The 22,491-nt window shown below is 38.0% G+C and overlaps 1 protein-coding gene across 4 annotated transcripts in view; it reads left to right on the top strand.

The window, feature by feature from the left end:
• The window catches only part of APC (APC regulator of WNT signaling pathway), a 93,615-nt gene extending 71,124 nt beyond the window's left edge, over nucleotides 1–22,491 (top strand). For 3 of the 4 annotated variants that reach the window (XM_071456489.1, XM_071456490.1, XM_071456488.1), the window contains 8 exons: nucleotides 434–556; nucleotides 3,018–3,396; nucleotides 4,528–4,623; nucleotides 5,188–5,327; nucleotides 6,346–6,423; nucleotides 8,330–8,446; nucleotides 9,093–9,307; nucleotides 9,724–22,491. In XM_071456489.1, the coding sequence (XP_071312590.1) occupies nucleotides 434–556; nucleotides 3,018–3,396; nucleotides 4,528–4,623; nucleotides 5,188–5,327; nucleotides 6,346–6,423; nucleotides 8,330–8,446; nucleotides 9,093–9,307; nucleotides 9,724–16,288 (7,713 nt within the window). In that variant the 3' untranslated portion in view covers nucleotides 16,289–22,491. The remainder of the gene's footprint in view (nucleotides 1–433; nucleotides 557–3,017; nucleotides 3,397–4,527; nucleotides 4,624–5,187; nucleotides 5,328–6,345; nucleotides 6,424–8,329; nucleotides 8,447–9,092; nucleotides 9,308–9,723) is intronic. The other variant, XM_071456491.1, reaches the window with a different exon arrangement.

The following is a 22,491-nucleotide window of genomic DNA, read 5'->3' on the forward strand; positions in this document are numbered from 1 at the left end:
CCACTTATGCTTTGCTTTTGAAATAAACAAATTCAGGTGGAGTTATTCATTGCCCAGATCAGTCTCTTCTTACTGGTGGGTTCTCAGATACTACTCCAGTGCGCTACAAAATCTGACATAAAAATGGAGTCTGCTTTTTTCACTGTCAAAATTATTATTCAGTTTGTTCCAAAATCTACTTCTTCTTGGTGAAAATAGTAATTAAATCCATTCAGTTGAAATTACAGTTCTATTGAGACTGAATCTCAGGAAAAAAGGTTAATAGAACCAAGTTTAATAGTGACCTCTCTGTTGTGTCAGGGCAGAGAGGACCTAAGGAGAAGCAGGTTGGTAGTTCATTGCTGTCGGCACAACTGCATCATCCAGTGCTGAAACTCAATGTTGTTCTGTCCCTCAGACTTTGTTTTATATGAGTTGTTGTTTAAATCTGTAGGGTTCTGCTGCTCGAGTGGACCATGAGACAGCCAGTGTTATGAGCTCTAGTAGTAACTATTCTGTTCCTCGCAGACTGACAAGTCATCTGGGTACCAAGGTAACCGAAGATTACAAACCACAGGTCGCTAATGCTACATTTTTACTAATACAATAACCTCATTGTTTCTGCCAGTAGTACTAATATTATCTGAAGAGTCTTGTCCATACATAGTAATTTTTATTAAGTTAAAATTTTAGTATATTTTTCAGCTTTGAAAATATGTGCACAGAAATCTTTTTTTTGACTTGTTGATGATGAGTTAAGAGTTGTTACTGTAAGGAACAAGCAATTCCTAGAAGCTACTGGGATATCAAAAAACCTTGTGATGTTTCTTTATAATCCATGATGAAAATTAACCTTTTTAAGAGCATTTCTTCGAATACTTTTGCAGAGTCCAAATCCACAAAACAGACACAGTTGCCAAGAAATTAAACAGACCAAAAAAATTTATTTAAGCCCTTCACAGCATCTGCCGATAGAAGACTGCACTAAAAAGTACATACGCAGCATGAAAAGAGAGGGGAAGAAAAGGGCAAATTCATGAACCATTGGATCTCATACTGCCTCTGGAATCAGCAGCAGTATGGATATTGTGGGTGGTGTGCTGAGAACAGTTCTCTGGGAAGGTGGACCTATTAATTTTGCATAGTGTTAATGATTTTGGGCCTTAAAACAGTATCACAGTGTTGTAATTTCAGTCCCATGCTGTATACACATCCTAAATGGAGTTGATAACAGCTGTCTGTCTGCCAGTTTTCACTGCAAACTGTAGAACTCCACAAAGTTACAAGCAGTGGGAAAGCCCTGAATGCAGAAGAGAAGTGAGTGTGGAAGGATACAGGCAAAGACACAGATTTAACTGAGTGTACTCTGGGGTAGGAAATTATTAATATTAATGCCTTAAAAGGGAAAATGGTAGAGATTCTAAATGGAGGAGTACATTTACAGGTGCAAAAAGAGATGAGTCTGTGGGCAGTCAGTCTAAACAAGAGAAACAAATAGATTTGTTTGTTTTTCCTATAATACATGAGCTGCAACTTGGAGGCCTGATTTGGTGGCATCTTCAGCTTTATTCTCTGCCAAAAACTTAACCTTCCAAATCCAAGTAACACTGTATTATAGCTGCCAGTTGAAACATTTGCAAAGAGATACACATAAAGCAAATTAAATTAATTCTCCTTTAAGAATCAAAGGCTTTGTTTAAATGCTACATTTGGGGTTTCCCAGACCAGGAAGACAGGATCTCCAAACTGGGATGCTAGACTGTCACAGAAGTCTATTTCAATGGGTTTTGCCATGTGACCATACATTTTAACAAACTCTTAAGATTTGTATTGCCTCAGCAACCCTGTAAGTGTTTAGAGAAGTCCATGTTACCAGACTCACTATTTAGTCTGCCTGCTGATGTTCTTTTTTTTTTTTTTTTTTTTTTTTTGAAACTTGGTATGTGTATTAATCTTCAGGCACATTGGAATTGTCACTGAAGACACCAAATAAAATCATTCATTGACAGGGCAACCAGTACAAATATCTAATTGTTAGTAGGAAAATTTGTCTAATGGTTCTAAGTCTCATTTCTTCCTTATTTACTATATTCTAGAGAAACATACATGCTGCTACTTTATAATTCCCTTTGATAGTTTCTTTATGTTGTGCTTTGACTTTCAGTGTTCCTGTTTATCTTGGCTTTACAAGTTTGGAGTTTTTAGATAGTATCTAAGATCATCCTCTACATCCTGTTATTCTGCTAAAAGTTGACTAGAAGAATCAAATGTATTTCTTGATTGAAAGATGTTACTGAAGAGTGGGAGAACAAATAGTGCCTTGACCACAATATTACACAAAAGCCAAGGGAATCACTAAAAAAAATCACTATTTTTAATTTTAAGAAGTGGGTTACTCCAAGTTAAATGGGTAATTCTGGGTTTTCATGGCATGAGTTAACTTGACAAATGCTCACTATTTTATACATACTAAATAAGCATTTGTTTGCTTTACTGTTTTTATCCCTGTAAATTTGAAAAAGTATTAATTTAACTCTTTAGTTTTGCATTTGCTCAAAATAATCTGGTTCATATAAAAGTCAGTGATTATAACAAAAAATTATCAGTTAATTTGAGGTATTTTAAAGGAAAACTTTAAAATACATGGATGTTTTTTCAGCATGATGTAGACTATAAATAAAGTATAATGGATTCACACACGGGATACCTTTTTAAAGAAAGATTTAATTTTGAAGGTATTTTGGTTTCCCAAAATGAAACACTTTAATTATACAATTGTTTAATCTTTTTGTATGATGGAAATCTGGAAGTCTTTGCTATTGGTTTTCTAGATTAATACAGTTACACACAGCTACGCCCCACTTCCAGCCATTTAACCACTAAGTGGAATTTATTAAGACTATGAATGCTGAAGTAGTACAATTTTTTTCACCATTAAATAAGGGGCTTTTTTGCTCATATGTACCATTCAAGTTTCGTTTCAATTTTATGTGTGTTTTTAAAACGTAACTGTATTTTTAAAATCATTTGACCTGCAGGTGGAAATGGTGTATTCATTGTTATCAATGCTTGGTACTCATGATAAAGATGACATGTCAAGAACATTGCTAGCAATGTCTAGCTCCCAGGACAGCTGCATAGCCATGCGTCAGTCTGGATGTCTTCCTCTCCTCATCCAGCTTTTACATGGCAACGATAAGGACTCTGTGTTGTTAGGAAACTCCCGTGGTAGTAAAGAGGCCCGTGCCAGAGCCAGCGCAGCGCTGCACAACATCATTCACTCCCAGCCCGATGATAAGCGAGGCAGACGGGAAATCCGTGTGCTCCATCTCTTGGAGCAGATCCGTTCTTACTGTGAAACGTGTTGGGAATGGCAGGAGGCACATGAACAAGGCATGGACCAAGACAAAAACCCAAGTAGGTTCTGCAAGCCATATAAAAGCATTTCAAAGATATATTGAAAAGAGTGAATTTACAGAAAGTACAGCTTTAATCTAACTTCTTGTTGAATGTATGCAAGTTTTCTTATCTATATATATGTGTGTGTGCGTGGTTTCTCCTTTATTTAAGTTCAGCTACAGTTGGGAAATAGTATGTGTCACAGATACAATACCCTATTTAGAAGCTTTTTAAATTTAAATCTTGGACTTTGGTGTACTTTACAGATAGTAATTCTAGTGGTTTATATTTGTAATTTATAAAATAATATTGAATATATACTCATTCTGATTTACATTTTTCTCGATAAACAGTCCCAAATTGCTCTTCATGCAGATGTTTAGGAGATAGCACTTTCCATTTGGGAGAGGGGCAGAGAGAACAAATTAAATAATCTCTATCTATCAAAATGAACTGCTGTTTATAATGTTATATGTAAATTGAGAAATGTAAATTAATAGGATCTTTCTCAGGGAACAGTTAGAAAAATAGATTTAAGCTTAGAGTTACCTTCATTGCTCCTCTGAATTGAGGGCATCCCGTGAGTGTAGCCTGTAGGTGTCCATGGCAGGTGTGTGACTGAAATCAGGGCTGCCTTTTGCCTGATGCAATTCAGCAGAAGTGTACAAGTGCACAAGCTGTATCAGTACCATTTCTGCATTATTCAGAACCTAGCTCACAAAAGTATGAACTTAAAAACTTATAGGCTATGAAGCAGAAGATTTAATTAACCATTCGTAAGGATATAGCACCCAAAGAAACAGAATATTATTTATTGCCACCAGAATATTTGACCATATTGATTTGTTTCACAAATATTGTTAATTTCTAAGAGTAATAAAGTAATATTTTTTGCACTGCAAGTTGTGTTTCTAGCTCAGGACATACATTCAGAATTCTCCCAATTTGTTTTCAAGCATCAAATATATTTACAGTACACACTTTCTTTACTAATGGTTTAACTAATTGTGTGTTCATGGATTACTGGGAAGATACAGACCTGACCAAAACTGCAGCTGATTTATTTTTAAGATTAGACTTGCTCTGTAGAACTTATGATCTAGACAAAATCACCTGGAAGGTACTAATTGTTACCTGTTTCTGGATCAGTGCCTGCTCCAGTGGATCATCAGATTTGTCCTGCAGTGTGTGTTTTGATGAAACTTTCATTTGATGAAGAACACAGACATGCAATGAATGAGCTTGGTAAGATCGGACTTGTGAAGCTTGCTAGAAACCATTGCTAGAAACTTTGTGCATGTCACTGCATATATGGCTTTTTTTTACTAACAATTTAAGCTATTAACAGCAATTCATTTGTGTCAGTTGTTGCCCCCTAAGTGCTGAAAGCAGTTGAAATTAACTATACCATTTCCCAGTGGATAAATTATTATGTCAGTTACTGTTTTTTCTGGCATGAATTGTGAATTTCTGAAGAGTAATATTATTGTGGAAATATTTGCAATTTTACAAGTATTGGACTTAAAATTGAGACTACTTTCCAGGATAGGTGGTTTTTTGATTGGTGTTTTAGTGGGGCTTTTTTATCCTGCATATGTTCTTATTTGACAGCCTGAATTTTTTTTAGTCCATGCTCAATAAATTCCATGCATTTTAGCAATTCGTATTTCTTTCTGAGCATTGTGGTTTTCAGACATTTGAAGTTTCTTCTGTACATAAAAATGCAATTTGTTCCTTGCTTCATATGTCCTGTATGTACAACATTAGAGTACAGGTATGACTGTTTTTCTTACCTGAATCTTTTTAAAGGAGGTTTGCAGGCCATTGCTGAACTGCTGCAAGTGGATTGTGAAATGTATGGACTCACAAATGATCACTATAGTGTTACCCTAAGGAGATATGCTGGCATGGCTCTGACAAACCTGACTTTTGGAGATGTGGCAAACAAGGTGAGAACAGAACTGTAAACTTGCAGTAATTTCAGTTCATAGCTGTTTGAATTACAGCTCTCAACACAGGTGATTAAAATCTCCAGGATAGGATATTGAGTTTAAACTCAAGGCAGTTGAGTTCATATACTCTCTCTATTCCATCCTGTTGCTGACAGAGAGCAGCACAAACAGAATGTTCCATCATACATCTATGGTATTGGCTCTCAAATCACTTTTGTCACTGAAAGCAAGGATTTTATCTATTGACCTGCTTTTTTAATGAGAACTAGGTTAGTACAGCACACAGTGATTTTATAGTAACTGATTCTTTCTGAGAATGTTGAATTAAAATATGTAATTGGGTCGTTTTCTGAAGTTTTCAGTTATTTAACAATACTATTACTGTCTAATGAAATTTTTCCAACCTCAATTCAGGGTAGAGCTTGCTTTTAAATATGTGGAGTGTATCTGGATCAAACTGGGCACCACTTCAATCATTATAAAAGAGAATTGGTTCCCCTAATTTCTGACAAAGACATTTCTTTAAACTCTAGAAACTTCCATTAGATTTGCCAGTCTGTGTATCTTAAAATAACTTAATACTGAAGACCTACCCTTCTGCTGTAGAGGGAAGAGATTTCAGCAGTAAATGGAAATAACAGACTTCAGAGAACTCGGGATTTGTTCTCTCACTAGGCAGTAGGTAACAACACATTGCTGGCTCACAGGGGTTTTTATGTGGTGCAAAGGAAAGAAGGCTTCTAAGGCAGTAAAGATCAAGATCACGTCCTTGAAGTGCTGTAAAAAATAAATACAAAATTTTAGCACAATTTTGCCACTTATGTATTTACACTGATAGCTGTGCTGAAATTTTTTAGTAGTTGTAAACCAAGTATTTATTGTTGACAACATATTTACTAAGTTTTTATTGAACATAGATATGATTTGCTTAAAATATCAAAACATTGTGCAGAAGCAGCCATCTAACCTGCTATTTAGTACTACTCACTTTCTTTTTTCTCCTGATTCCTAACAGGCTACGTTATGTTCCATGAAGGGCTGCATGAGAGCTCTTGTAGCCCAGCTGAAATCTGAAAGCGAAGACTTACAGCAGGTAATGCTCTTTTGAGATAAAATACTTTTTTTGTTGTCTTATCTGCCTTAACTTTGATGTAAAATTTTTCTCATACTTCATTAATTAGGAAGTACATTCTTCTTGTAAAATATTCTTATCTGTGGGATCACGTTCTGGGTTTTTTTGTGGTTTGGTTTTTTGTAAATCATAATGCATGGGCTGAAAATTTTTTTTTATGACTCTGATCTGTTACTGTCTCTTCTAATGTGTCCTTCTGTGTAAGGAAAACAGCCTGAAATAAAGCCTTTAGGAAGTGCTTAGGATAATCCTCAGAGCTGAGAGAGCAGAACTGTTGGAACTTGTGTAAAATTACTAAATATTAAATTATAGTCAACTTTAACTAATGTTTATTGCATACAAAGTGGAACACTTCTTTAAAATAAAACCACCTTTTTCCTTGCAGTCTGACTGAATCATCTGACATAAGAGCAATTTTAAATAAAATTGACCTTACCTCTTAAAATGCTGTTAACAAAATATTCTCTCCTTAACAGGAGGAGCTCACTAGTTACAATTGAGGAAAATACTAGAATTACAACAGAGATTCTTGGATAAACTCTGTGATGTGGTATTAGGACAGGTATTGAGTATTCTTGAAAGGAGAGTCACAGCCCCTGGGCCCTCTGAACTCTGGGATGTCTCCAGCCACTGACACTTAGACACCACACACACACACACACACAGAGCAGGAAATCCTCCACTCAGGACAAGTTATAAATGGGATTTAGTAAGAATATGGGATCAGTGTACTCAAAAGGCATGTCCACACAACTGTATCAGCCAATCAGCTGTTCAGATGTCACTGTGCCTTTCTGTTCCCTGTGCTTTCCTGTGCTGAAAGATCACCTCAATCCATCTGTTTTCCTGCATTTGAAACCTTTGGGTCCTGCCATCCCGCGATAAGTTCTACAGTTCTAGAGTGCTCTTCCCCTGGATCCCACAGTGTCCCACATCCCCTCTGTCCAAAATGGGCAGAGAGCTGCTCCCTTTGACTCCCTTGAGTGTCACAGCCGTGCCACGGGGTGGTGCGTTCCCTGGGAGAGTCGTGGGAAGAGCCTGGGCAGGACACAGTTCCCACCTGGCTTTGGGCTCCTGTGTTGCTCTGGCTGTGTTGAGGTGGGCTCTGAAGGGCTGGTGGCTCCTTGGGAGCAGCCAGGGCTGGGTGTTCCCGGGTTCTTCCATGTGCCACTGGCTCCCTGTGCTCCACTGGGTGGGTGAGCAAGGGAGCATTCACCACGTAACCTGAAAAGTTTATGCACTTCTGTGACAATGAGAACACCCATAAGCAAAAGTTTTCTATCAAATTAATTTCATGAGGGATATGCATGCTTACAGCTGCTCATGAATGGATGGAGTTTAATGTGTAATGACTGCCCACTACAGTGACAACCTATCTCAATCTAACTGCTGCCAAGTACCAGGACATCTTCTGGACATAGCTATTCTGCTTGTAAAAGTCAGAGTGTATTTTAAAAATACTTTAAAGAGCTTTATAAACATCAAAATAATCATACCATATGAGAGACAGGCAAGTGGTATTGTTCTAAGTAAAAAAAGTGAAAAAAATATTATATAAATCTCTCCTTTGAGATAATATAAGTCTAAAACAGACATAAGAATAGAGAAGCAGGAAACCTGACTTCCAATCTGTATTTTAAGTACCAACACACAAAAGCCAATACCTTTGATCAAACTTGATGCTGAAACGTTAGACAGTCTAGCAGACAATACAACAAAAAGCAGATGTTAGCAAATTTTAGTTCAGTAACTGAACATGACCACTGTTAATTAACATAGCATTTTGATAAGTCCAGGAGGAAGGTCTGATAACCTGCTAAAAACATACCTATCTTGAAATATGTTACTTTTCTTTCTCATTTTGCAGGTCATTGCAAGTGTATTGAGGAACTTGTCCTGGCGAGCAGATGTAAACAGTAAAAAGACTCTAAGAGAAGTTGGAAGTGTGAAAGCACTGATGGAATGTGCTTTAGAAGTTAAAAAGGTATCTTCTATAAGTTATTAAATTGAATTTTTGAGAAATTGCATTTATTTTACACAAAACGCTAATATGACCATTGACCATTTTTAATAACAGCAGTTGCTGAAACAGTTGATGTGGCTCAGGTAATTTTCCTGGAAGAACAGTTTGATTTAACATAGCAGCAGACCACAATGGAGCAATGTCACCTCAAAACTAGTATTGATCTGATTTTATTTATGAGGGTTGACTGCTTTTGCTTTTCAGTTTCATGAGCTGTGCTGTTAAAATAGTCTTTTTTATAATTTTGTCATTTAATAAAAGCTCTTTTCAGTTAGTTAGTAGGCATCTACAACTTTTTTGGTATGTAGATAAGAGTATCTTCCATCTCAGAGACTGCTGCCAACTGTTCTTCAAGCCCTTCTATCATTGTGGCAGCAAACAAGTATTGAGGCACATATTTCTGATACCTCTGAGGCAGGCAGTACCAAATCCATGGCTGAAGGAAGGAGCAAAGTAAACAAAATACATGTGCACTGCTGCCTGCACCTCACCACCCCAGAAAACAGAATTGGAGTGTACACAGCTCCTTGAAGCTAACTTAATGAAGTTTCTGAGAGCTTAAGGTCAATAGCTCAAAACTTCTCCTGTCATGTTGATGTTTTCCTAGGAATCCACCCTGAAAAGCGTTCTGAGTGCCTTATGGAATTTGTCAGCTCACTGCACTGGGAATAAAGCTGACATATGTGCTGTTGATGGTGCTCTTGCATTTCTGGTTGGCACACTGACATACCGGAGCCAAACAAACACTTTAGCCATCATAGAAAGTGGAGGAGGAATACTAAGAAATGTTTCTAGCCTAATTGCTACTAATGAGGACCATAGGTGGGTACACTTCTGACAATTTTAATCGTTCCACATGTATATTTATTAGATAGTTTCTATGACCAAGCCTTAATATGAATACATGTATTAAGTATAGTAATTAAAAACAGTTAATTTGTAGTACATTTGATGAAGTGGGTATTTCACTTACATAACAGGAATGTGCAAACAGATTAAGAGCTGCTGCTTGCTAATGATGAACTGTACTAAAAGCTAACTATTCATATTTGTAATAGGATTTTGTTAGCATTCAGATAAAAGCTAGTGGAAATACAAGTTATTTGCACAGGAGAATTCCTAATTATCCTTTGTAAGGGCAAAACTAATTTCTAGAAGAATAGGTTTCTGTTTTGCTTTGTCTCTTATCCTTTTGAAATGCCACTTACAGATGTTTGTTTTCAATTACTCAACCCCAGGCAAATCTTGCGAGAGAACAGCTGCTTACAAACCTTGTTACAACACTTGAAGTCACACAGTTTGACAATAGTTAGTAACGCATGTGGGACCCTGTGGAATCTCTCTGCTCGAAATGCAAAGGATCAGGAGGCGCTGTGGGACATGGGAGCCGTGAGCATGCTGAAAAACCTGATTCACTCTAAACACAAAATGATAGCCATGGGTAGTGCTGCAGCTCTACGGAACCTCATGGCAAACAGGCCAGCAAAGTACAAAGATGCTAACATCATGTCTCCAGGATCGAGCCTCCCATCCCTCCATGTCAGAAAGCAAAAGGCACTAGAAGCAGAATTAGATGCTCAGCATTTATCAGAGACTTTTGACAACATTGATAACTTAAGCCCGAAAGCATCTCACCGCAATAAGCAGAGACATAAGCAAAATATATACAGTGAGTATGTGCTGGATGCCAGCCGCCACGACGATGGGGTGTGCAGGTCAGAGAGCTTTAATGCTGGCAATATGACTGTGCTCTCCCAATATACCGTAAATACTACGGTATTGCCTGCCTCTTCCTCTTCCAATAGAGGAAACACAGAAAATTCTCGGTCTGAGAAAGACAGGAGTGTTGAAAGGGATCGAACAGTAGGTTTAAATACCTATCATCAAGCTGCAGAGAGTACTGGGAGTTCCTCTAAGAGAATAGGAATGCAGATTTCTACTGCTGCAGCTCAGATTGCCAAAGTTATGGAAGAAGTAACAAGCATGCACATTCCACAGGAAGACAGAAGTTCTGGTTCCACTTCTGAAATACACTGTTTGACAGAAGACAGAAATGCCCAGAGGAGATCAGCCTCTGCCCATACTCACTCAAATACATACTTTCCAAAATCTGAGAACTCAAACAGGACATGTCCTGTGCCTTATACAAAAATGGAATACAAAAGAGCTTCAAATGATAGTTTAAATAGTGTCAGCAGCAGCGATGGCTATGGTAAAAGAGGCCAAATGAAACCTTCCATTGAGTCTTACTCCGAAGATGATGAAAGCAAATTCTGTAGTTATGGCCAATATCCAGCTGACTTGGCACACAAGATTCATAGTGCAAATCACATGGATGACAATGATGGAGAACTAGACACTCCTATTAATTATAGTCTTAAATATTCAGATGAGCAGTTAAATTCTGGAAGGCAAAGTCCCTCCCAGAATGAAAGATGGGCAAGGCCTAAGCATATAATAGATGATGAAATAAAACAAAATGAGCAAAGACAGTCAAGGAACCAAAATGCAGCCTACCCTGTGTATACTGAAAGTGGAGAGGATAAGCACATGAAATATCAGACACCTTTTGGACAGCAAGAGTGTGTTTCTTCCTTTAGATCAAGAGGATCCAGTGGCTCAGATCAGAACAGAGTAGGCCCAACTCTTGGAATGAATCAGAAAGTAAACCAGTCTTTGTGCCAGGTTGATGATTACGATGATGATAAGCCAACCAACTATAGTGAACGTTATTCTGAGGAGGAACAACATGAAGAGGAAGACAGACCAACTAATTACAGCATAAAGTACAATGAAGAGGAACAGCATGTTGATCAGCCTATTGATTATAGTTTAAAATATTCAACAGAAGTTCCAGCACCTTCTCAGAAGCCATCTTTTACTATTCCAAAGACTTCTTCAGTGCAACTCAATAAAACTGACCATATTGCCCCAAGCAGTGGGAGCACATCAGCCCCCTCAGCTGGTTCAAAGAGGCAGAACCAGCTTCACCCAAGCTCTGCACAGAGCAGAAGTGGTCATGCACAGAAGAATGCCTCGTGTAAGACTCCCTCTATTAATCAGGAAACTATACAAACTTACTGCGTGGAAGATACACCAATATGTTTTTCAAGGTGTAGCTCTTTGTCATCCTTGTCATCAGCTGAAGATGAAATAGGACGTGATCAATCTGCACGTGGCACAGATGCCAATAACACACTGCAGATTGCAGAACTGAAGGAGAACAGTGGCGCTCTACCTACAGAAGGTGCAGCAAGTGAAATCACATCAACTGCACAACACATCAGAACAAAATCCACTAGACTTCAGACTTCTAGCTTGTCTCCTTCTGATTCCTCTAGACATAAAGCTGTTGAATTTTCTTCAGGTGCCAAATCTCCCTCAAAGAGTGGTGCCCAAACTCCTAAAAGCCCACCAGAACACTATGTACAGGAAACACCACTCATGTTCAGCAGATGTACTTCTGTAAGTTCCCTGGATAGTTTTGAAAGCCGTTCAATTGCTAGTTCAGTTCAAAGTGAGCCTTGCAGTGGAATAGTAAGTGGTATTATAAGTCCCAGTGACCTTCCAGACAGCCCTGGACAAACAATGCCTCCAAGCAGAAGTAAAACACCACCGCCTGCTCAAGGAGGTCAAGTTAAAAGAGAGGTACCTAAAGGAAAAGCATCTACTACAGAGAAAAGAGAGCCTGGTCCTAGACAGGCAGCTGTAAATGCAGCTGTTCAAAGAGTTCAGGTACTGCCAGATGCTGATACACTATTACATTTTGCGACAGAAAGCACACCGGATGGGTTTTCTTGCTCTTCTAGCCTGAGTGCTCTGAGCCTTGATGAGCCATTTATACAGAAGGATGCAGAGTTAAGAATTATGCCTCCAGTTCATGAAAATGAGCATGGAAATGAAGCAGAACCTGAAGAGTCAGATGATACTAAGGATAACCAGGAGAAGAAACCAGAGAAGCCAGCTGAAGCAGAAAAAGACATTCTGGATGATTCTGATGATGATATTGAAATCCTGGAAGCGTGTATTATTTCTGCAATGCCAACGAAGTCTTCACGCAAAGCCAAAAAGCCTTCTCAAGCGTCTGCTCCAAAAATACCTCCTCCTGTAGCCAGAAAGCCCAGCCAGTTGCCAGTTTACAAACTTTTGCCTTCACAAAGCAGACTGCAATCACAAAAGCACGTGACTTTTACACCAGGAGATGATATGCCACGGGTATATTGTGTTGAGGGGACACCAATAAATTTTTCAACAGCTACATCTCTGAGTGACCTGACAATAGAATCCCCCCCAAGTGAGCTGGCCAATGCAGACAATGTGGGTGTGGGAGCAGAGTCAGGGGAGTTTGAAAAGCGGGACACCATTCCTACAGAAGGCAGAAGTACTGATGATTCTCAGAGAGCAAAAAGCTCAGTTGTGACTCCCCTTAGCCTGGATGACGACAAAACAGAAGAGGGTGATATTCTAGCTGAGTGCATTAACTCAGCTATGCCAAAAGGAAAAAGTCACAAACCTTTCAGAGTGAAGAAGATAATGGATCAAATTCAACAAGCATCTTCATCTCCAAGTAATAAAAACCAACCAGAAGGTGAGAAAAAGAAGCCAACATCACCAGTAAAGCCTGTTTCCCAAAACAATGAATACAGAGCACGTGTGCGAAAAAGCATAGAACCCAAAAGCAATGCTAGTAATGAAAGAGGCTATCTAGAGAACAGAGATGCAAAGAAACAGAACCTTAAAAATAATTCAAGAGAGATTCATGACAAATTGCCAAATAATGAAGAGCGTGCAAGAGGAAGCTTTGCATTTGATTCCCCTCATCATTATACGCCTATTGAGGGAACTCCTTACTGTTTTTCACGGAATGATTCCCTGAGTTCATTAGATTTTGATGATGATGATGTTGACCTTTCAAGGGAGAAGGCAGAATTAAGAAAAGGAAAAGAAGGAAAGGAAATTGAAAGTAAAGAGTGCTCTAATACAGAACAGTCTTCAAATCAGCAGCCAAGTAATAGAACACAAGTTTGTCAAAAACACCCAACAGGCAGAAGCCAGACAAAGACTTTCTCTCAGTCAACTAAAGATATTCCAGACAGAGGAGCAGCTACAGATGAAAAAATGCAGAATTTTGCTATTGAAAACACACCTGTTTGTTTTTCTCGCAATTCATCTCTTAGCTCCCTCAGTGATATTGATCAAGAAAACAATAACAACAAAGAAGGGGAACCTCCAAAACGTCCTGAGGCTCCTGAGCCACAGGTGGAATCCAACAGACCACAGACTTCTGGTTATGCACCTAAATCATTTCATGTTGAAGATACTCCTGTGTGCTTCTCTAGAAACAGCTCTCTGAGTTCTCTTAGCATTGACTCAGAAGATGATCTTCTGCAGGAATGCATTAGTTCTGCTATGCCTAAAAAGAAAAAGCCCTCAAGAATGAAGAGTGATAGTGAAAAAAATAATTCCAGAAACACAGGTGGTATACTAGCAGAAGATTTAACACTGGATTTAAGAGAGATACAGAGGCCAGATTCAGAACATGGTTTTTCACCTGATTCAGAAAACTTTGACTGGAAAGCTATACAAGAAGGTGCAAATTCTATAGTTAGTAGCTTGCATCAAGCTGCAGCTGCTGCATCACTGTCTAGACAAGCTTCATCAGACTCTGACTCTATCCTTTCATTAAAATCTGGTATTTCTCTAGGGTCACCATTTCATCTTACCCCAGACCAAGAAGAAAAACCTTTCACTAGTAATAAAGGTCCAAGAATTATTAAGCCAGGAGAGAAGAGTACACTGGAGTCTAAAAAAGTAGAATCAGAAAGTAGGGGAATCAAAGGAGGGAAGAAAGTGTATAAAAGTATGATCACAGGAAAAGCACGCTCTAATTCAGAACTTTCAAGTTTGAAGCAACCACAACAGACAAGTGTGCCTTCAATTTCACGTGGCAGAACAATGATCCATATTCCAGGGGTTCGAAATAGTTCTTCAAGTACTAGTCCTGTTTCCAAAAAAGGACCCCCACTCAAAAACATGAATTCCAAGAGTCCCAGTGAAGGCCAGAGTTTGACTAGTTCTCCAAGAGGAGCCAAATCATCAGTGAAACCTGAGCCAGCTCCTGTGACTAGGCAGCCATCAGGGTTGAACCAGAGTGGATCAAGTAAAGGACCTTCTAGATCAGGATCTAGAGACTCCACTCCTTCTAGACCTCAACAGCAGCCATTAAGTAGGCCTCTGCAATCTCCTGGACGAAGCTCCATTTCCCCAGGAAGAAATGGTATTAGTCCTCCCAACAAACTATCACAGTTGCCAAGAACATCATCTCCTAGCACGGCTTCAACTAAATCCTCAAGTTCAGGTAGAATGTCATACACACCACCAGGCAGGCAGATGAGCCAGCAAAACCTTACAAAGCAAACTGCCTTACCTAAGAGTACCAGTAGCATTCCACGAAGTGAATCTGCTTCAAAGGGGTTAAACCAAACTCTCAGTGCTGGTGGATCAAACAAAAAGACTGACCTATCCAGAATGCCATCCACAAAGTCTAGTGGAAGTGAATCTGACAGATCTGAGAGACCTGTTCTCGTTCGTCAGTCAACTTTCATTAAAGAGGCTCCGAGCCCTACTCTGAGACGGAAATTAGAAGAGTCAGCTTCATTTGAATCTCTGTCACCTTCCAGGCCAGATTCTCCCACAAGGTCCCAACTACAGACCCCAGTTTTAAGTCCTTCTCTTCCTGATATGTCTTTATCCACTCATTCACCTGCCCAGAGTAGTGGTTGGCGAAAATTAGCCCCTAATCAGAGCCCTACCATAGAATATGATGGGAGACCAGCAAAGCGTCATGACATAGCTCGTTCCCATTCTGAGAGTCCATCTAGGCTGCTGATCAACAGATCAGGAACGTGGAAGCGTGAGCACAGTAAGCATTCCTCATCACTTCCTCGTGTAAGCACTTGGCGGAGAACTGGAAGTTCCTCTTCAATTCTGTCAGCTTCTTCAGAATCCAGTGAAAAGGCAAAAAGTGAAGATGAAAAGCAGCATGGAGGTTCTCTCCCTGGACACAAGCAAAGTAAAGAAAGCCAAGCACCAGCAAAAGGTACTTGGAGAAAAATTAAAGAAAATGAAATTCCTCAGATAATGAATGATCCTCAGCATTCTTCTTCAGGTGCTGCAAATGGCTCTGATTCCAAAACCCTCATCTATCAGATGGCTCCAGCTGTCTCTAAGACAGAGGATGTGTGGGTGAGGATAGAGGACTGCCCAATTAACAACCCTCGATCTGGAAGGTCCCCAACTGGAAATACTCCCCCTGTTATTGACAGTATTTCAGAGAAAGGGGGTATGAATGGTAAAGATCCTAAAGAGATTCAAGAAAAGCAAACCCCAGGGAATGGAGGTGGTCCTGTTCGTACCGTTGGCTTAGAAAACCGTCTGAACTCTTTCTTTCAGATAGACAGTCCAGACAAGAAAGGCACTGAAACAAAGCCTCTGCAGAATAATCCCGTTCCTGCACCAGAAATTAATGAAAGTACTGTTAGCGAGCGTACTCCGTTCAGTTCCAGTAGCTCAAGCAAGCACAGCTCCCCCATCGGTGCTGTGGCAGCAAGGGTGACTCCTTTCAACTACAACCCGAGCCGCAGGAAGAGCAGCGTGGACAATAGCTCTGCTCGGCCCTCACAGATACCAACCCCGGTGAATAACAGCACCAAGAAACGTGACACCAAGTCTGAAAACACTGACTCCAGTGGAACACAAAGCCCTAAACGTCACTCTGGCTCTTACCTGGTAACTTCTGTTTAAGTGCAACAAAAAGCAAAACTGATGTATTATATACAGCAGCTACTTAGAAACTTTGTTTCAAATGAAACAAAAAAAATGGGGATTGATTTTTTGTTTGTTTGTTTGTTTTGTTTTGTTTTTCTTTGTTGTAAATAGCTTTGATTCCTGTTAGATGGTCCTTGTTCTGGAAGCCATATTTGATAGTATACTTTGTCTCCACTGGTGATATTTTGCAGGAATACCTGATTGACAGTTTGGAATAAAATTGCTAAAGCAAGTGTATTTGTACAGTATGTTTAACATGTATTCCCATGTTTAACATGCATCTCATCCCATTATCCTTTGAATATTGCTTATCATTGAAATAGAATAGCACAATAGAAATGATGCAGTCATATTGCTTTACCAATAATTTCTAGATTACAGACCAACTAAACTACATCAGGGAAGAATTGGTATTATTTATGCAAAAAAAAATATATTCATGTTTAGTATTTGTGAGTTCATCTAACCCAATAATTAATCATGTGGCTGTGAAATTCACAGTAATATGGTTTCCGCTGAACAAGCTTTCCTAGCCTGCTTTTCTGCATGAATGGAGCTGATGGTTCATTTTATGAAGTAATGATTAACATTTCTGTGGTCACATAATGTGCATAGATAGTTATGGTGTAACAATTTACACTTTCTTTGTGCTCTGAAAAAGAAAAAAAAAGCAACAAAAAAACAACTGTGTAACTGTAAAACCTTGAACAAAATTATTTTACCTGAATTAGATTTTATCTTAAAGTAGGTAGAATTTTTTTGCTATGCTGTAACTTGTTGTATATTCTGGTATTTGAGGTGAGATGGCTGCTCTTTTATTAATGAGACGTGGGTGATGTCTCAACAGAGACTAAAATGAACATTTCAGAATAAATTATTGCTATATGTAAGTTGTGTGTGTTACTTCTGCATTACATAAAAATACAGGATTTTACTTTGAGATGTCACCATATAATGTGGTTGTATGCACTTAACACTTAAGGCCTGATTTGGGATAATCCTGCACCTCCAATATCTGTTCTTCCTTATCACTGGCAAATGGCTGTTGTAGGATGCTTTTAACATTTGCAAGATCAGGCCCTAGGTCTTCTGTAATATATTTGTAATTGAAACAGTTTCACACATCTCAGGTGCATAACAAGGCTAAAGGCAGGGTATTTCCAGTAGCCACGCAGTATAATTGTTCTCACGACTGAAAGCCTGAAACAATATTGTATCTATACAAATAATATTTGTAAAACAAAACATTTTTTTGATTGGGGATATAATGTAGAATGTGAAATAGTGACTATAAGATGAAATTTTGCTTCTATTTGCGCTCTCTATGGTTTTTTTTTTAATTTATTTATTTTTTTAAAAATTATGAAGGGAAAAATATCACAAGAATCCCATGGCAGCAAGAAATTTGTTACCATAGTAGAAAAATAATTTTATGCAAAACATGACATTTGCTGCCTCAAGCCTTTTTGATGCAAATATAGACTGTGCTAGAACAATGCTGAAAATAAACCAGATTTGTGCTTTAAAAATATAAATATAGTCTGAATTTAGATGAGGATTACTTCAAAGTAGTAACATGAGAGAACAGAACATTAACCATTCTGTGCATGTTTAAACAAACCATGAAATGAAATGGTATATCAGTTTCGTTGTATCTCGACTGGATTGTCTAAAGGTAGCTTTCTAAATAACTGATATGTCAGAATGCCCTGATTTCAGGAAGCCTGAAATAGAGCAATTTACCTTTATGGTAGCTTTAACACAGTTGCAGAGTGTATCACTTCTGTGGCTTTTGTACTTCTGATACTGAAATGAATCAATTGAATTCATTATAAATCATGCACTGATTTAGGAACACAATCAAGACATTATGAGCAGACAGAAGTCAATTTATATAGAAGCCAGTACCAAAATACCTATCTGGGAGAAGTGGTATCTTACTTGCTCTTTTGTTCTTTGCTTCCTGTCAGATTTTCTTAGAGACATGCCATGTTCCTGTATCATCTTATGAACCTGTTAAGAAGCAGCACTCCTCATGTTAGCATTTGAAATATTTTGCATACAAGCATCTTCATTAAACTTTTAATATAAATGAATATTTAGTGTCCTTTTAAAGATGAGATAGAAACAGATTATGGCATGTGTTTAAAGTCAGGACTTCCTGCTGGAGTAGAATATGGAACTCCATCCTTGAGTTTTAAATGAAAGACCACTTTTGTTCTACATGTTTTGATTTTTTTTCTTTTTTATCATTATTTTGTGCTGGGCTTTTAACAACTAATACAAAAATATACTACATAATCCAGAATAGTTGTTTAACACCGGCATTACATATTTGTCCTGTCAATTAAAGAATTAAAGGTGAACTCAGTCTCAGAAAAGAAATTCTGGTTTCAGTTCTGTTACTGAAAAACTACTGAAATCGGTTTTTTAATCAGAAGAACGTGAAACTATAAATAACTGTATGCGTATCAAACACCAGAATGTCTTTGAAAATTATAGTGGCTTCTTGATATAGACTTGGGGATACTTCATGATCATTATAATTGGAAGTTTCTCTTAGTATCCACTTAAGTAAACCTATATTTGTAGCAAAGACAAGCTAGAGAAACTTTCCAACTATAAGGGTAGTGATACACTAAAATATGCTTCCCATGGGAGTTGTTAAATTTCCATTATAGAAGTTTTAAGAAGAGGTTTATGAAACATCTCATAGGGATGGACTGTAGTATATTTCATATTGCCTGTGTGCAGAGATGGGTGATCTTTTGAAATCTCTTCCAGATCTACATTTCTCTGATTCTTTATCTAAAATACTTAGTATCCACTAAGAGCCTTTCAGAATATTTAAAGACATCCATGATGTTTGATTTATGATGGGGATATAAAGTTATATTCTTTAAGCTTAACTAAAAAACAGATCCAAGAAATATAAAATCAAAGATACAAAAAATGGTTGCAATAAGTATATTTGGTCTTGGATTTTGTTAATGATGTCAGAGTCACAATAGTCAGATTTGATTTATGCTGCTAAAGATAACCTCTCGTTCCTTGGTTTTATTTGTATGAAGTTGCCACAGCAGGTAAGAGGACATTATTTATGTCAAGGCAAAACAAAGAGTAGCAAGGAGTTAAGGAAACCAAGACTCAATTTACTGTTCTGGGATGCACTGCCTTTCTTTCTACCAATTTTGGTAGAATTTTTTGTGACTTATACTCAGACCTTTATTTGTCCTTGAATTAGCTTATTGTATCTAGTGCATACCAAACTTACACTTCAAAAGCAGTTTATACTGAAAAATAACCATAAAGCTCATTTCAGACTGTCTTCTAGCTTTGTCCTCTTGGTGTGAAAAGCAGAGATCTGACCTCCCCACAATTTGTAATTAGTTCACTTTTTAAAATGTACTTCCATTTTAGTTTCTTGCTGTGTGCCACAGTTAAGGTTACTGCTCAATTTCTGTGTAAGCTCTTCTGACTAAATATTGCAGTCTTTAAAGGGGAATTAATCTATTTCTATTTTTCATGTGCAGTTCTCTATTGAGAGTATTTTCTCCTGAAAGATTAAAGATAATACAGCTCTGTCAGATACGACAGCTTAAAAATTGAAAGCCTTGCCATGGTTTCTGGATGAGACTGGAGTATTATTTCAAGTAGGCTTTGGCTGCAGAATACAAGCATAGTTTATGCTATAAATGTCAGTAAGCTGCAGTATTCTTCAACATAGACAAATACCTTTGATGGCTTTGGGAGGTTAGCTGCACTGTCTTTGGTAAAGGAGGAGGGAGATAAAAAGGACAGTTTCAGTGAGTCATGTTGTCCTAGGGATGTACTTTCCTTTTTTCCTCAGTAAATTACATAAGCTATACCAGAGAGAGAACAGCTTATGCACAAATTAATGAGGCATTATTTTGAAGTATACCAGTAGACCACAAAACTGCATAACCCTTGCCTGATAATCTGAAAACTGAATTATTTGATGTCTACTTTGGAGTACTTCATAGCTGTCCATCCCCTTGATCCCCTTAACAGAAGTTGATATTACCAACAAAGATAACTGTGTTAGCTTCCTCTTTCTTCTTAAGGATAATAATCCATACTATTTCTAGAACTGAAGAAATGGCATGTGCTGTTCAAAGAAGTTTTCTTCTGCATTCCATGCTTCTGGCTATGAATCCTGGCTCTTACATGACCATTCACTTGCTCACCTCTTACCTTCTACCCTGATGGGGTTAGTAGGATTAGTGCTGCTTGGAAATGCTGAAATTGCTCAGTGCATAGTTGGACAAGTGCCACCCAAGCCAGCAAAAAAGTAAACAAAACAGCTAGGGCTGGTTGAAAGAGGTTGGGATAGTTTACTTTATAGGAGATCATTGGATTGAGCCATTACAGGCAATTTTAAGCCTATGTGCCAAGTTTCAGACCTTCACCCATTTTGACGCAGCAAAAGCAAATTGAAATTGGGTTTTTTGGTTTTTTTTTTTTTTGGTTTGGGTTTTTTGGGGTTTTTTTTACTGAATTTTTGCCTAATGACCTCTAGTGCTTTGCATTTAAGTACCTTATATTCGGGTAAATCCTCAATCCTGAAATTCTGACAACTTAACTTCAGAAGTATTACATCAGTATATGGATGTGGAAAAAATACATTTCTTCATCAAAAATCTGCCCCCCCCTTCAAAAAAAAAGTATACCACTTGTAAACTTCTGGGAGACTTGTTTTAGATTTGCAATATTAAATTCAATGCAGTAAATCAGTAAATCCTTCCAGTGAAAAGATTTATTGCAACTATTTCTTTCCCAGAAGAGGCTTGAAGAGGGAGATAACATCTCCCTTTCTTAATGAGGTCAGTATTGTAGGGATGATCTGGAAAATGTTTAGGTGGACTCTTCATACAAGGAAGTTGTAGTTACTATTTACTAGATGCCTCCCAAATGTCCTTCCCATCTAACTTTCATGAAATAGTACAAACAGCCACAGGAGCATCACTAAAAATCACGTATAAACTTCCACCTAAATATAACTTCCTACATCTACTGTAATGCCTTGCAAAGTTAGATCCACCTGTGCGACAGCTTTGTTCTTGATGAGATGTGTGATTTGGATGAAGCTGTGAATCAGAAGTGAAGTGTCAGTTAATGTAAAGCATGACTTTCTCCACATGTTTAAAACTCTGAGGAACTTTTCGATACCAAATTACCCAAGTGTATTCGCTCTCTGGTTCCACAGCCATCTCCTTTGCACTTTGACATTTAACCAGAAGAGATGCTCGTTTTTAATTTCATTTCAGATCACATGTAGAAATAAGATTCCTGCATCATAGTTTCCTATATGCAGAATAACAGTTTGTATCTGTAAATGTGTTTATAGAGAATGTTACGTAGCTAAGGTTGAGTTTTTAGTCAGAATGGTAAGTTAACTGCTTACGTGTGTTGTGTTTGGTTACATATTGGAAGTGCAAGGGAATGTGGTGTGGTGCTTTAAGAGTTCACAACATAATTAATGCAGGTGTCAATTAACTTGTGATGCCAAGATGAATTTTCTGCTGTGAAGTTTCAGTTTACCAGATATGCTGTTTACTTACTCTAAGATTGGGAACACCTCCCTAGTAGTTTTGCAAATTACCTTTCTTAAGAAATTTCCACACAGTTACAGGCTTATGTATTAGTGAATTTCTGCCACTTCAAGATTTAAAGAAATTATTCAAATTTTGCTGTTTTGTGAAAACATCCTCTGCTTAAGTGGCTGTAGAATTGCAATTAGAATATCAGGAAGGTGTAGAGGGAGCTAATTCCCTCAGTAAAATGCACTTCTGTCCAGAGCTCAAGCCATACGTACAAACACAGTATATCCAATGCCATCCTTTCTGGTAGGATCTAACATGAATAAAGCTTGTGCTGGTTCTCTGCAAGTAAACTGTCATCCTTTGAGATCAGATGAATTTGCCACCTGTAAGTGTTGTTTCTCTTGAACAAACTTGGCCCACAATTATCTTTCCTTCAATTTTGTTGTTTGCTTCTGCCTGAGATGCATTACTGTTTATATCCTAACTCTGTAATTAATTCTTTCTTCAATTATTCTAATGTATTTTGTTTCACAGTATACTTATTCTGAATTTAGTCTTGCTATGCATAATTTATTTATTACTTGCAGTGTTACATAAAATTTCCTCCTGATTGCA

This window comes from Agelaius tricolor, unplaced genomic scaffold (assembly GCF_023055355.1).
Source record: "Agelaius tricolor isolate 1412-34295 unplaced genomic scaffold, bAgeTri1.0.p SCAF_59, whole genome shotgun sequence".
Taxonomy (NCBI): Eukaryota; Metazoa; Chordata; class Aves; order Passeriformes; family Icteridae; genus Agelaius; species Agelaius tricolor.